The 14,129-nt window shown below is 41.2% G+C and overlaps 1 protein-coding gene and 1 long non-coding RNA gene across 2 annotated transcripts in view; both read left to right on the top strand.

The window, feature by feature from the left end:
* The window catches only part of OSMR (oncostatin M receptor), a 43,564-nt gene that overhangs the window by 6,367 nt on the left and 23,068 nt on the right, over positions 1 to 14,129 (top strand). The window contains exons 2-7 of the mRNA XM_011370707.2: positions 422 to 506; positions 4,167 to 4,339; positions 8,699 to 8,870; positions 11,010 to 11,285; positions 12,660 to 12,789; positions 13,320 to 13,471. Of these exons, the coding sequence (XP_011369009.1) occupies positions 434 to 506; positions 4,167 to 4,339; positions 8,699 to 8,870; positions 11,010 to 11,285; positions 12,660 to 12,789; positions 13,320 to 13,471 (976 nt within the window). The 5' untranslated portion in view covers positions 422 to 433. The remainder of the gene's footprint in view (positions 1 to 421; positions 507 to 4,166; positions 4,340 to 8,698; positions 8,871 to 11,009; positions 11,286 to 12,659; positions 12,790 to 13,319; positions 13,472 to 14,129) is intronic.
* Positions 4,348 to 6,608, top strand: LOC111746021. Its single transcript, XR_002782884.1, has 2 exons — positions 4,348 to 4,521; positions 5,655 to 6,608. It is a non-coding gene; the product is annotated as an uncharacterized LOC111746021 (long non-coding RNA).

Raw genomic sequence — 14,129 nt, 5'->3', positions numbered from 1 at the left:
CTGGCTGAGCTAGACTGGACCCGGCTGGAGCAGCTGAGGTGACTCAGCTCTGCCTTCGGTGTTGCTCATTCTCCTCCTCAGTCTATTGGGGCAGCCCAGAGATTCCCTTTTCATGCCAAAGGTGGAAACACAAAAGAGCAAGCAGAAATATACAAAGTCTCTTGAGGCCTGAGCTCCTAGTCGGCACACCATCACTTCTGCCTCATTTATGGCCAGAGCAAATCACATAGAATAGAGAAATATACTCTTCTTATTGGGAAGGGGGTGGGACTTTAAAGTCACATGACAAGAGGCCTGGATATAGGGAGGTGAGAAGAATGGGAGCCTTTAATGACATGATCTATCAAAGCTGGCTCCAAAAAACCTGCTCAGAGCTAAAATTAAATAAAATTTCCCATCTTTGTGATTTGCCTTTTCTCAGGAAGCAGAACCTATGGCTCTCTCTGCAGTCTCTCAAGCAACATTCCTCTTGGCGTTGCTGTCCTTCAGAACTTACCAGAGCGAAGGTAAGAAGCTGAAAGAACAGTAAAGAAAAAAATCACGTAGAGAAAAAATGAGGTAGTGGGTGCTTTGGAGGTAAGTTGCACAATTTTTTTTTTTTGGCAATTACATAGAATTGGTGAATAGCAGTGGTTACCTTATTCTTGACCTTCCTAATCTCGATGCCTCATCTTACTAAGCCACCCTTTAACCCTGACTTCCAGGTCACTAGGGCACTTGTGAGTGGGCTTCATCCTGCAGCACTTCATGGTCAAGAGTTCCTTCTGCACGGTTACTGGGGAGAGAGGGACTGGACCAGATCAGTGCCGGCCACCAGACTGGAATGAGCTCGGTTGTCTCTCAACTAAGTTTGTTCATTGAGAAGCGTTTAGTTCCAAGATAGTATTGCTAATTGCTGAAATGCTGTTAATGGATTAAAAAATAGCATTTGTCACTTAGCTACCCCCCAGTGAGAGTCAGTAAGAATTCAACACTTCTAAAATGTTTATGGATACTTTGGTTATTACTCTGAACCAGTTTGAAGGTAGATTCTTAGACCTGAGAGAGTTTCTATTGGTTTATAAAGTTTGTGTTGCTTTCGTCCATATTTTACAAAGCTTTACATTTTCCTATTTTTGTATTTATTCTTCACCATACTCCCTTCGTAACAGAGAGGACAGGCGCGTGCTGTTAGTAATTACCCATACAATTCCTGACCGTGAGTTCATGAAAATGACATTTCCAAGAACTATCCATAGAACTTTTCAATTTTCCTTAAAACTCTGTGAAAAGATATTTGAAAATAAAAAGGAGAGTTTGTTCTGATAGTAGCTCAGTTTTCTGTCTGATATTCTTTCGGTTTGGATTTCTTTCTTTCAGATCGAGGGCACATGAAAAAAGTGCTACTTTTATAAAAGCTTCTTAAAAATCATAGTTTGATTGTTGGTTTCCTCCATAATCTGGAGCTGAAAGGTGGAAATTAGGATTTCTCATTTGTAGTATGTATGACCCTCCCTCTATCTCTCTTACTAATACCTGAACATGACACAGCTAGGCTGAGTGGGTAGTCTATACCATAAAAATGTTTAGGCCCAGCTAGAGCTCCCAATTCCCAGAGAGACTTGTAGCCTCAACAGCAGGCTTTTCAGAAAACCCCAGGCATTATACGAAGCTGTTGGCACAGCTCACTTCCCTAGTAAAGTCTCATTATCTGACTCAACAACTACTTACTGAGAACCTTCTACTTATAAGACAGTCTGCTTCGCTTTTCAGCAATTTTTGTTTAAATCAGACATGTAAATACCTGTTTTTCTCTCCCCAAGTCCTTGTTTCTGCCTCCAGCTTTTTCAGCCAAGCATGCCTGCTTTGCTAAGTAATCCTGTCTTTGTCTTCACCTGCACCGCTTGGATTTCTTGTCTCAGTTTCTGCTGCATGTGACCAAATACCCACTAAACCTCTCCACTGAAGCTAGTGATCCTTCCACTGGACCATCCAGCCAGGCTCATGTCTGAGACTTCATTTCAGATAACCTGGCTTCTTCTGACTAATGAGGCAGAGCCAAGGCCCACTTCCAGTTAGCCCTGGGCTCAGGTCTCTTATCAGCCAGAGATCATGACTATAGCATTTGGAGGTATTTTCTTTCAGTCTCTTGTATGTATATACATATAAAGGGAGATAAAGATGTAAATACGTGGTTTTTTTATAGAAGTGAAGTTATACTATATACACCGGGTATATTTATACTTAAGTGTGTGTGTGTGTGTGTGTATGTGTGTGTGTGTGTGTATACTTATTAAAGTATATATACTTAGCATAAGTATAAATACTTATTAAAGTATAGATAGTATAAAATATATGTCATTGGAAAATATACTACATATACCATAAAGACTTTAATCTAGTATAATTAAAGCATATATAGATACTTTAATATATACTTATTAAAACAATTAATATAACATACAATGAGAGTTTTTAACTTTGGTGTTAAATGTTCTTCTAGAAATAGCATTGTATTTAGTGGCTGTGTGGTAGTCCATCTTATGAATGGACTGGAGTTCGGGAAAGAGAGAAACTGGGTGGAGAAAGTCCAAGGAGAGGCTGTGACTAAATCCAGGTCAATCTTATTCTGGCAGTACTGCCTTTTTTTGGCAATACTCCAGTACAACATAATAGAAAGAGAGCTGGGCCAAGGGCCAAGAGCCCTGGGTCTGGTCTAGTTGTGTAACCTTGGAAAAGTCACTTTCCTTCTTCTAGCCTCAGTATCCTCATCTGAAAAATAATGGGATTGGATTTAATAATCTCAAAGGTCCCTTTGGCTGTCTGACTTTAGCTTGGAATTTCCCACTGTTTCCCAAGGAAGTTTTAGATTGCTCTAGACCATGTTATTTTTGACTGACTGATGTCTCTCAAGTACCTGAGTCACTCAACACTTGCTGATAGCATAAGTCAGTGTCCAGAGTTCCCCTTTTATCTAAAGCATCATACAGCAGCTTTCTAGAGTTTCCAGAAATAAAGCTGACACTGGTAGTTGACTCATTCATTCGGCAACCAGTCACTGAGTGCTCTGACAGGTGTGTTACTGGTCTTAGTTTCACTGAGCTAAATAAGAGTCACCCTTGTTTAGCTCACAGTTTGCAGGGAGACAAACGCAGAACAGATTATTGCAGCATGCGGTAATCAGTGCTCAAACAAGATCTTAGAAAAACAGCCACAGGGAGAAGAGAATGTCAGGAACGACAACTTAAGGTTTTAGTGAGGAGTTGCTTGTCAGGCACTTAAGACCTCATGGAGATCAGCATTTGAGATCAACATTTGCTATAGGTAAGACACACTGGTGACAAGAGTCCATTCAAAGATGTACAGGCCTCAACCCTGTCCTCCAGGAAATTTGAATGTAGAGTGAGACTGACAGCAACAAACTACCATACAGGCAAAATGAAATGGGGGCAAGGAAAGATGGGATGGTTTTGCATGCACCTTGTTTTCTCCAGTGCTATTGTTTCTGCACTTATTAGAAATATTTTCCCCTATTCCATAAGGGACCTGCTCTTTCATCTTTCCAAATGTCCTTTTAGTTAGAAAAATGAATGTTTAGAAGATGATGTCTGCTATACGACGGACCATCAGATACCAGTTGGTTTTATCAATACAGTCTTAATCTTTTCAATATCTTTGCACCATGTCTAGAGATGGGATGTGCTCATACTTAATAGCTATTTAATAAACAATGAAATATTGACTTTCAAAAAGAAATATTTCACTTTTGATTTCCAGAAATATGAAATGTACAGCTAAAAGTCCCGTTTCTTTATTCAGCCTTGCTATAAATTTCTAAACCACTTATATTATCCAATAAAGTGTCCTTTATTATCTCGTTGTTTAATAATTTAAATTTACATTTGTTTAACTTAATTATTGTTTGTATTGTTTGTTTAATGGTTTAGCAATTGATTAACTTGCTGTGTCTTGTTGAATAAGTCATTTCATTCATCTAGGTCTTAATTTCTTCATCTGCCAAGTGATTTCTAAATTCTCTTTTAGCTTTTGAAGGCATCTGATTTTAGAATGCACATGTGACCAATTTTTTCAAACCTAAACAGTGATGACATTGAACAGAAATTATCTGTGACTATTCACTTATACTCCTCCTAAATGTTATTTCATATCTTGTTTTGCTCTTTTAGTCTTATCTGAACCTTTGCTATTGACCCCTGAGTCACTGAAAGTTTCCATCAATTCTACACAGCAATGTTTGCATTTACAATGGCGTATCTACAGCCTTACTTATCATCAGGAATTAAAAATGATTTTTCAGATAGAGATCAGCAGAATTAAAACATCCAATGTCATCTGGGCGGTAAGTTTTTTTCTGTATATTTAGAAAAATTGTCTGGTGCCATGATTTATCTTTTATAACCTTCAAAAAAATCCCAGTATGGAAAACATTTTAGCAACACAAAACGGTTTTCTTAAACGATTGCATTTCTGTGTTTTTAGTTAAGAGGATCCAAGACAAAGTAACATGACAACTTTGATTTGGTAAGTTGGGTAGGAGGTTTTATGAAAATAGAGGTTTCTTCAGTTCTGCTCTGCCCCTAAGAAGGCTGTTGGGTCTGAACCTGTCAGTACTTACTTCAAAAATTCCATGAAGATCAACCATCTTATTTCTCTTCCTTCTTTCTTTTCTTCCCTGTCCACCAGAGAGTTTCCTAAATTAGACTTAATAGTTTGGCAACATTTTTCTTGCCAGCATGGCTTCCAGTCAGTGTCTTTGCTTATACTGTGCTGAAATGCAAGGATAAATGACTCCTAGCACTTTAATGTTCTAGCCAGCAAACAGCTTCTTCATGGACCATGTTGGAGAGGGACTTCCGGTGTTCTTTGTTGCCTCACATGTGGCTTTTTCTATAACAAATTAAATTAACAAAATCCTAATGTCATACGCTTTTGCCTTTGAATTATTTGAGATAGATTTTTCTTTTGTCTTGATTCCAATCATGGTTGTGTCTGTTTTGCTTGATGTTTCCCCATCTAGTACGTTGGGACACTGTGGTGGTTTCTCTCAATACCATTTATAGACTGGGGAACCTTAATAATCTTTACACACATCCTGTTCACTCACTATGGTGGGATTTTGACGGACAGTGGAATGTTTTCTCATTGAAGGGGAATGGAGGATTTGCCTGGAAGAAAGACAAACACAAGTTTGTGTCATTGCTGGGGACTTCCCTCAAATGGCAGTTCCCCACAATGACAGTTGTGTGGTTTTCTGATTTTCAACAATAACAATGTCTGTGGACAGCTGTCCACCTTCCACCATCAGTATCCCATTATCCTACCTCCTACTAATATTTTTTTTATTTTCATATTCTTTGTATTTTTGATGAATACACTGGTTGTTGATTTGAACATAGTAAACATTGAGCAAAGGTCATAGTGAGGCTAAGAATTGTCTAAAAAAATTGAGAGAAGCACTGGAGGAACTTGACACCATCAGTAAAAGTGACATTGACCACAGACCAACGGGTCTCACTCTTTATTTTCTAAAAGGCAGTTCTTCCTGTTATCATGTTAGGGAAGATAATGATTGCCATAGACCAAGTGGGTCCCATTCTTTATTTTTCTAACAGGCAGTTGTTCATATCTATTTTCATGTTGGATTCATTTAACAGTTCTCTTTTTAAAGTAAAGAACCTACTTCTGTAAACTCCTGAGGCTCAAGATCTTCAAAAGTAGAATTTTGCAATGTCCGTTGTATCATCCCATCCCCATAACACCCAGCCCTCTCTGACCCCAACAGAGGAGAAGACCAAGGCACAGAGTTTGTTGTGCAGCTCAAGGGGACAGAGCTAGGGCGGTATCATCCTTCACCCTACACCTAGACAGGAATGATGGCCACATGCAACCTTCCTGGGTCAACAGTGGCCAAGTCCCAGGATAAATGACGCAATGAGAAGCCCTTGTATGAACCACTAAGGATTGAAGCTGAGGGGAGACATAAGGTCCCCTCCAGTTAAGGGGAGGGACGCTAGCTGAGAGAGGCTGCTTCTGTCTAGACCATAATCTCCCTTTCATTGGGCAGTTCCCTGTAATGCAAGCCTGGCAGGGCACCCTCCTCAATCATGCCGAGAGGTAGCAGCTCTCTAGACTCATGGACGATTGTGTTCCCAAACAAGCCAAAGGAAAAGCATTTTGATCCAATGGCTTGCAGCTGGACCAGGGATGCTGAGCTGCCTCCTGAACAGTGCCAGCCACTCAGAGCCTTGCTGGCAGCCACAATACCTGCTCTCGCCCTGGACCAGGTTCTGACTTCGGCCTCTTCAGCCACTTGCTTTATGGTTTGTCAGAGGTAGGAGAAGGCAGAATATAGTAACAGCTCAAGCTTGGAAGGAGGCCTGCAATGCGAGTCAGTCAGGGATAAGCTCATGCCTAAAGACTGAATCAGTGACCTCTGTTAGACCTCTGTGTAAATGTAGGTGCCCGTTTCTTGTGACTTACCATGTCTTCTGGGCCAAATTAAATTTGCCATTTCAATTAATAAAAACAGCCCAAACACAATTCATCACATTAAAAAAAAAAAATCACTGAATTGATATTCAAGGAAAGTTTTCTCTTCTCCATTACAAGGCCATAAACACCACAAGGCACAAGTTGTGGTTAGACAGATGCCACACAATCAGTATCTGAGAAAAATAGAGCCCACTGCATGTTAATGAACTGACGAAATCATTCAGCACATAATTTTAGACCGTGGGCCCGGATCTGGGCATTGTACAAGGCGTGGTTCTCTGAAGAGATAAACACACAAATATGGGTACCCTGAATGTGAGAGGTGTGGTGCAGGTCCCTGGTGAGAGGCTGTGGGGTTAGGGTTGGGGTTAGGCCTGACCTTCTCCAGCATCTCCAGCATATTTTATTTGAGCCAAAATATGTTTTTTATCCTGAGATTGGTAAGAAGGGGAGTGACGGGATTTGGTTGGGAGTTTTTAAAAAGCCCACTCTGGCTGCACAGTGGAGAAGAATTGGGGGACCTGGAGAAGGTGAAGGGCGACTAGTATGAAGCAGGCTGTGGGATTGGTCCAAGGTAGAGGTCCCTGGAGTGGGTGGCAATAGTGGGAACAAGAAAAGTGGCCAAATTCAAGAGAGATGTAGGAGGTTAAACCCAGTGTGTGGCTCATTGATATTATAAAAAGGTCACCGTTATTGATATATAGTTTGTTTTTTTGGTATTGGCTCTTAAATTGAATCATACTTAAGCTAAATGTACTCGAGATTGCTCAGATTAAATAGTGAAAGTTGCATGAATTAGGACCTCAGAATTTGTAGTTAACAAAATACGTTTTGTAGTCTAGAAATTAAGTAATTCAATAAATTAAAATAAAGGATAATGTTTTATAAATCACAGTTCTGCATAGAGTGAAAAAGAGCGTGCATGGTTCGGTGCCGCCCAAGTAGACTAAGGTGCTCTCACTCCAGAGCTGTATTTGGTCCTGCCATGGGCACTGTTTAAGGTTAGCAACCTGGGAAGGGGAAAGGTGTAAGTGGAGGAAAGGCCTCAGAGTTTGCCAGCTCCAGGCTGTGTGTGACATGCATGTTGCCCCATCCCTCTTCACTGTGGGACTTGCCATTGGCCACAACTGAGTCAGGAACACAATCACAAAAGACATGCCAACAACTATACACACTATACGGGAGGGCTTCAGGAATAGGGGAATGAGAGGAACTCAGAGGAAAGAACAAGAAAGGCTTCATGAAGGGGATGCAGCCTGGGCTTGAAGGATGGGACTAATTCCCAATGCAGAAGGAGAGTGGGGTCACTAAACCAGAGACACTGTGCGAGAAAACACTGTGATGGAAAAGCATCAAGTTATTTCCAGGAGTGTGTGGTAGACCACTGTGTCTGGAGAGCACATTTGCAGATGTCGATGAACGACAGGGTAAGGTGTAGAGGAGCCGTTGAAGCTTATTGAATTAGAGAATGAAAATACCAGAGTCTTAGAAAGAATAAGACTAAAAGCTGCACCAGAAGACCAAATTGCAGTTCGACTTGGACGAGCATCCCAAAAAACAGTATGAGACATTCCCATGTGATTGATATCTCTAGGGACTAAAAATTCTTATATATGGACCTCAAAGGAGGGAGTATGGTCTACATGGCCACCATATCTGAAAGGGCAAGAGACAAAAGCCACGGGAGACATGGACAGCCATCTGTTGACTTCTGGGAGACAATGGAACTCCCCGGCACCAGGAAGGATTGCCTTCTCTGCTGAGATTTGGCCAACCTGATCTGGCCCTGGCTAAAAATGAATATAAAACCATACTCATCAATCACTTATTTTTAAAAAGATGACTCAATTAATTCTGTAGTTTGCAAGAATTTTCTTACCAGGTTCTATGTGACCAGCACTGTGAGCACCTTCTATCTCTGATCTCTTCCTCAAGACTTGAGTAGCTCCCATTTTTTTCTCTCTCATTCCACATGAATCCCCCAGAATTGGAAGGCCAGAGGGCATGAGAGCTGAGTTTTTCCAAGCATGAAGCTACGGCTGGTTCCTTGCTGAAGCATCGACGCCCGGGGAGCTGGCTGGTTGGGAATGGACCATGCTTCCACATAGGGTGGCGTTGCAGTGGGTGTGTGCTTTGGGACCGGTCTCGTCAAGCCAGTTTCCAGAACGGCATGGCTATGTTTTCAAATTTTCCTCTTTCCTGCTAGGAAAAGTATAGCACCATTGTGAAGTGGGACCAAGTTCTGCAGTGGAGCTGGGAATCTGAGCTCCCTTTGGAGTGTGCGACGCACTTCGTGAGAGTGAGGAGTATGGTGGATGATGCCAGGGTCCTTGAGCCGAGGTTCTGGAGCAGCTGGACTTCATGGGAGGAAGTCGACGGTAAGAAACAAGGTGATAAGAGAGTGAAAGGATTTAATGTTTAATGTTATTCAAGGATCAAAGAGTCAAATAGCAGAAGTCCCCTTTGAGGAACTGGTAGACACCAACGTTATTTTCCTTTGGCTCACATTGGAACTAAAATCATGGGTGCGAAACTTGCCACCAAGAGGCTGACATCTCAGGTTTGGCCTCTGAATTATTCATTGAGTTATTGTGTAAATCCAGACAATTTTTACATATTTTCCAAACATGTGAAGTGTGTTCATTATAGCATGCTAAGTGAACAAAGCAGGACATAAGTTGTACATGTGTTTTTATTAGATCAACACTTCAAACGTGTATGTATCCAGAGCAGGAGTTGGGAAGCTTTTTCTGTAAAAGGTGAGACAGAAATATTTTAGACTTTTCAGTCTCTGTCATAACAATTCAACTCTGCCATCGTAGCACGGAAGCAGTCACAGGCAATAATGAGAGTGGCTGTGTTCCAATGACACTTTATTTACAAAAACAGATGGTGGGTTAGAATCGGCCCATCAATCACAGTTTGCCAATAATCCCTAATGCAGAGAGAGGTAGATATATATGGAAAAATGAAAGCAGTTCTTTGAGTAATGAGATTACGGATAAATATGTTTTTAATATCTATTAATTTTGAGAATTTAATTTTGTTGTAACTAAAATTCAGAGTGAGTTTTGCCACCATTTCTTATGTGTCAGCTAAACTATAGGCCAACGGCATTTGTTTTTCTGAACCGTATACCCTGCCAGATTATCTGAAATTCCTGCCAGTAGAACCATTTCTTTGTTAAGTGTTTACACCAATTTATTTAGTAACTCAAACTGATAACACATTAACCCAAGAATAGCCTAGGCATTAGTTTAATACTAGAAGTAGAATTAAATCTACATTCTAGTCGCTGTTTTAGACAGGATACATATTAATTTAGTCTTTACACTAGCCCTGTGAAATATGTAGTAATTTTATTCCTATTTCACAGGAGAATTAAAGAACCTCTCAGACCACTAAGTGTCAAAGGCAGAATCCCAGCCAGGATAACCTAGCTCCAGAGGCCATGCTCTTAACATTACAACCTACTGCTGAAGAAGGGACATATTCACAGACAAAATAGAGATGAAAAGGTAGTAATGAGAAATAAAGAACAACGTTATAAACAACTTGGATAAAAATAGACTAGATTTCTCAAAACTGTAACCTTCAGGCTAACTCAAGAATAAATGGAAAATCTGATTATTCCTATCCCCCAAAGCACTGGTTCTCAACCATGGTTGCACATTAGAATCACTCGGGGACCTTAAAAAAATTCCCATGCCCAGGCCACTCTGCATGAGTGACATCATATTGGTGATGGGAATTTTAGTGACCTGGTGGCCAGCAGCCAGAATGCAGTGGGATGAGTGGTGAAACTCAAGTGATGGCAGCTCCTTCAGGGAAGCTGGCTGGGGAGGGGTGGTTGGAGAGGTGACAGGAGGCATTCATGAGGGGAGGATGGTGAGTCTGCTTAAAATGGAAAAGACCTGAGGATTTGTATATGCTGATGGGCCATACAGAAGGAGAGGCCGAAGCAAAAGAAGATACGTGAATGGCTGGCATTTCTGAGAAGGTGGGAGGAAATGTGATCTACAGGACAATTTAGAGACTGTGCAGGACACATGGCTTTGGAGCTGGGCAGACCTGGCAGGTGTGACTGTGGCTTTGCCATTTGAGTGAAATTGGTCTCAGTCCTACCTGTGCCATGGTTGTGAGGGGGTAAGGATGGCATGAGATAATGGACAATTCCACTTAACACATGGCCTTCCACATGGCTAGGATCAATAGGGCAGCTACTATTGTCATAATAACCTAACACCAGCAATGACACAATAATCCTCAGTGGTCCCATAGTAGTCACAGTAACGGAAGTAAGAACAGTAACAGCAGTATTAGCATAATAATAGGAGAGATAGTGCTAAGGATTGTTTTGCATGCTTTAAAGTTTATAGGTTGGCTGTAGAAATTTAGGCTTCTATTTTCTCTAGGAGGTAGAAGAAGCTAAAGTTATCTGTTGAAAGAGAGATATGAGAGGTGGCTGGTTTGAATTTTGAGTGAGAATCTAACTAAGCTCTTTTCTTTTCTTGTAGTTCAGAATTCTCTTGGACATGATCCACTGTTCGTTTTCCCTAAAGATAAGCTGGTAGAAGAAGGCTCCAATGTCACCATTTGTTACATTTCCAGGAGCCCTCGAAATAACATATCCTGTTATTTGGAAGATGTACAGATATATGGAGAACAACTTGATCCAAATGTGTCTGTGTTCAACTTGAATAATGTTCCTTTCATTAGGAAAAGGGGGACGAATTTCTTTTGTAAGGTGAACGAAAGTGATGTTATAAAAGGCATCGTTCTCTTTGTCTCAAGTAAGTATGCACGTTCTCTGCACCCTCTCTTCCCGTTTCCTAAGGAATAGATGGAACTTCCTTTACCAGAAAACAAGTAAACATTTCCACGCATGGTCTCAATTTTCTTTGGTTTCCCAAACCTTCTAGGAGAGACTCAGGATAAGATACCCTGAAGCAATACTTCCAAGACTTCCTGTTGTCGTCTTGTCCTTACTGACAACTGTAGTCCTAGAAACCAAAAGTGTTAAAGGGGAGAAAGTTCAGGTCATGACCTGGACCACGGGGAAAATATCCTGCTTTGCCTTAGCTATGCTGGAATTACCGCAGGATCGAGCGGGGAGGAGAGGCCGCAGGTCGGAAGACAGGGAGGCCGCCACGGTTGTGGTCTGGAGGACCGGGGGTTGAGTCTTCTTCTCGTGCCAAGTTTCCTGGCCCAAGTTTCTTGGCCAAGTTTCCTGGCCTTTCTGAGCTGATTTTTGCCTCTGTGATGGGATGATGATGGCTGTCATGAGGGTTAATGAATGTGGACAGGTCCTGGCCCTGGTACAAGAGCTGCACATAGTAGGAGTTCAGCAGATGACGCCATTGCTGATCTTAACTGGCTGTGGAAATTTCAGGGCCTCCATGGGTGGTAGCAGTGGAGAGGGAAATTACATTTTATGTAGATCTGTGTGCCCACACCCAGTGGCTTCCTGTGTTTCATCTTGAGACCGCCCTTCTCTGCAAAGAAGGGCAAAATCTGCGACTCTGCCCTCCCTGCTCCCCCGACGAAGTACAATTTGGAGATCGTGTAGTGGACATCTCTGGGCTCTAGGACACTTGGTTCCTTTGTGCTCCTTGGAATGGCCTCTAAGAACAGGGTGACTCAGGGGAGTTGGAGATGCTGCATCATTCCTTCGAACTCTCAGCTCCCAACTGCTGACTTTAGCAGGTCCCCCAAATCTGATTTCCTGGCATCCCAAGCATAGCCCCCTGGCCTCTCTCTAAGCCTCAGCATCTGAAATGAAACACCAGGCAACACTGACTCTATTCATTCATTCTTTCACTCACTTGGTCTGTTATTTGGTAATACTTGTTGAGTGCCTACTAGCAGGCTCTGGGGACACAAGGTTCATCAAATAGACTCAGTACTGACTTGCAGAACACTGATCACCCATCTACCATGATACCCCAGAAAAGCACAAGGGAAGGAAGGAGAAGGGACCAAGATGATGAAGCACCTGAAATGTGGCTTCTTGGAGCTGCTAATATATAGGCTTCCATTTAAGTGATCCTTTCATTGTTCAGAGGAACTCTGTGGCCTCAGACCCCAAACGGAGCTTTCCATTTTACTTGTTTTTCCAATAAAGGGTTTTAACTAGTTCTTTTGTCTGCTTTTCTTTGTATGGACAGAAGTACTTGAGGAGCCCAAGGACTTTTCTTGTGAAACCCGGGACTTCAAGACTTTGAAGTGTGCTTGGGATCCTGGGACTGACACTGGCTTGCCTAAATATTCTTTCCAAAGCTACAGTTTATTTGAATCGTGAGTTAGCTCTGGTTATGTTATTGACAGATCCTTCCTTGTTTAAGGTGCTTGTGACAACATAACAAAAGCCACATTTAGATGTTGAAGAAAATTTGAACAAATGTTTTAAAACCACCTGCCAGTGTTAGAAGGAGATCTTTAGCTGGTCACAAGTGTGTAATACTTGTGTGTTTCGTTAAAGGAAAAAGTAGCATAAAAGTGATAAGACAAACAGTTAATGGTTAGTCTTGATGTGAAAATAGTTTCATGTTTTTCAATAACAGTTTCATCATTTCTAACTTTTTACCATATCCAGAATAAATTAAGGGGAGTTCTCACCACCCACAAGAGGGAGTCAGTGATTCGTCATTACATAAATTAAACTTGTCGAAACATCTCCATTTCAGCGTTTGTTGGTGATGGATGGATGCTATTGTGTGGAACATAGTTTTAAAGCCACTGAGTGTGCCCTGAGGGAGACAGGGATACACATCTGCGTTGACAAAAGTATAAACCCTGAAATTATTGTTTTTTGTTTTGTTTTTCAGATTTTCTGGGAAAAAGAAAGTTTGTGAACACAGAAACTGGTGTACTTGGCAAGTAGCTCAAGACTCACAAGAAACGTATAACTTCACACTCCTGGCTGAAAACTACTTAAGAAGTAGAAGTGTCAATATTTCTTTTAACCTGACTCATCGAGGTGAGACTGGCTTCGCAGGCCACTGTGGATGTTAACGTCTCTTCGATTGACACACTGGGTGATCAAGTAGATGTGCTGCAGATTCTTGCCTAATTTGCACCTTACGTGAAAGTTATAATTTATAACTCTTGTTCATGCCGCATTTCTCTTCATGGAGGCATGTGTGGCCAATAGTCCCCTATAATTTGTTTGCTTTGATAATGTAATAAGCACCACTGAGCTTACTATTCAACTTCAAAACTAGAATTTTGACAATAACTTATTCCATCTCCCATCCCACAGCCCCCATCCTGCTCCCCCTGTCAAGATAATTACAGATTTAAATTGTGTGTGTTGCTCATTCTACCCAATGAGTTTTCCATTTTCTTATTGTACTTTTCAGTCTAAAATTTTCATCTTATTCTTATTTTCTGTCTCTTTGCTGAGACTTTGTATTTTCCATATGTTTTGAAAATGTTTGTGATTGTTACTTGGAACATTTTATAATAGCTGTTTAAAAGTCTTTGATGGATAATTCCAACATCTGTATCATCTTCTTGTTCGCAGTTGTTGATTGTCTTTTCTCATATGAGTTGAGATTTTCCTGATTCTTTGTATGCTGAGTAATTTTGGATTTCATCCTAGAAATCTTGAATATTATGTTGTAAGACTCTGGGTG

Source organism: Pteropus vampyrus, unplaced genomic scaffold, assembly GCF_000151845.1.
Source record: "Pteropus vampyrus isolate Shadow unplaced genomic scaffold, Pvam_2.0 Scaffold172, whole genome shotgun sequence".
NCBI lineage: Eukaryota > Metazoa > Chordata > Mammalia > Chiroptera > Pteropodidae > Pteropus > Pteropus vampyrus.
The sequence above is the reverse complement of the archived record's forward strand: the minus strand, read 5'-3'. Positions and strand labels throughout refer to the sequence as shown.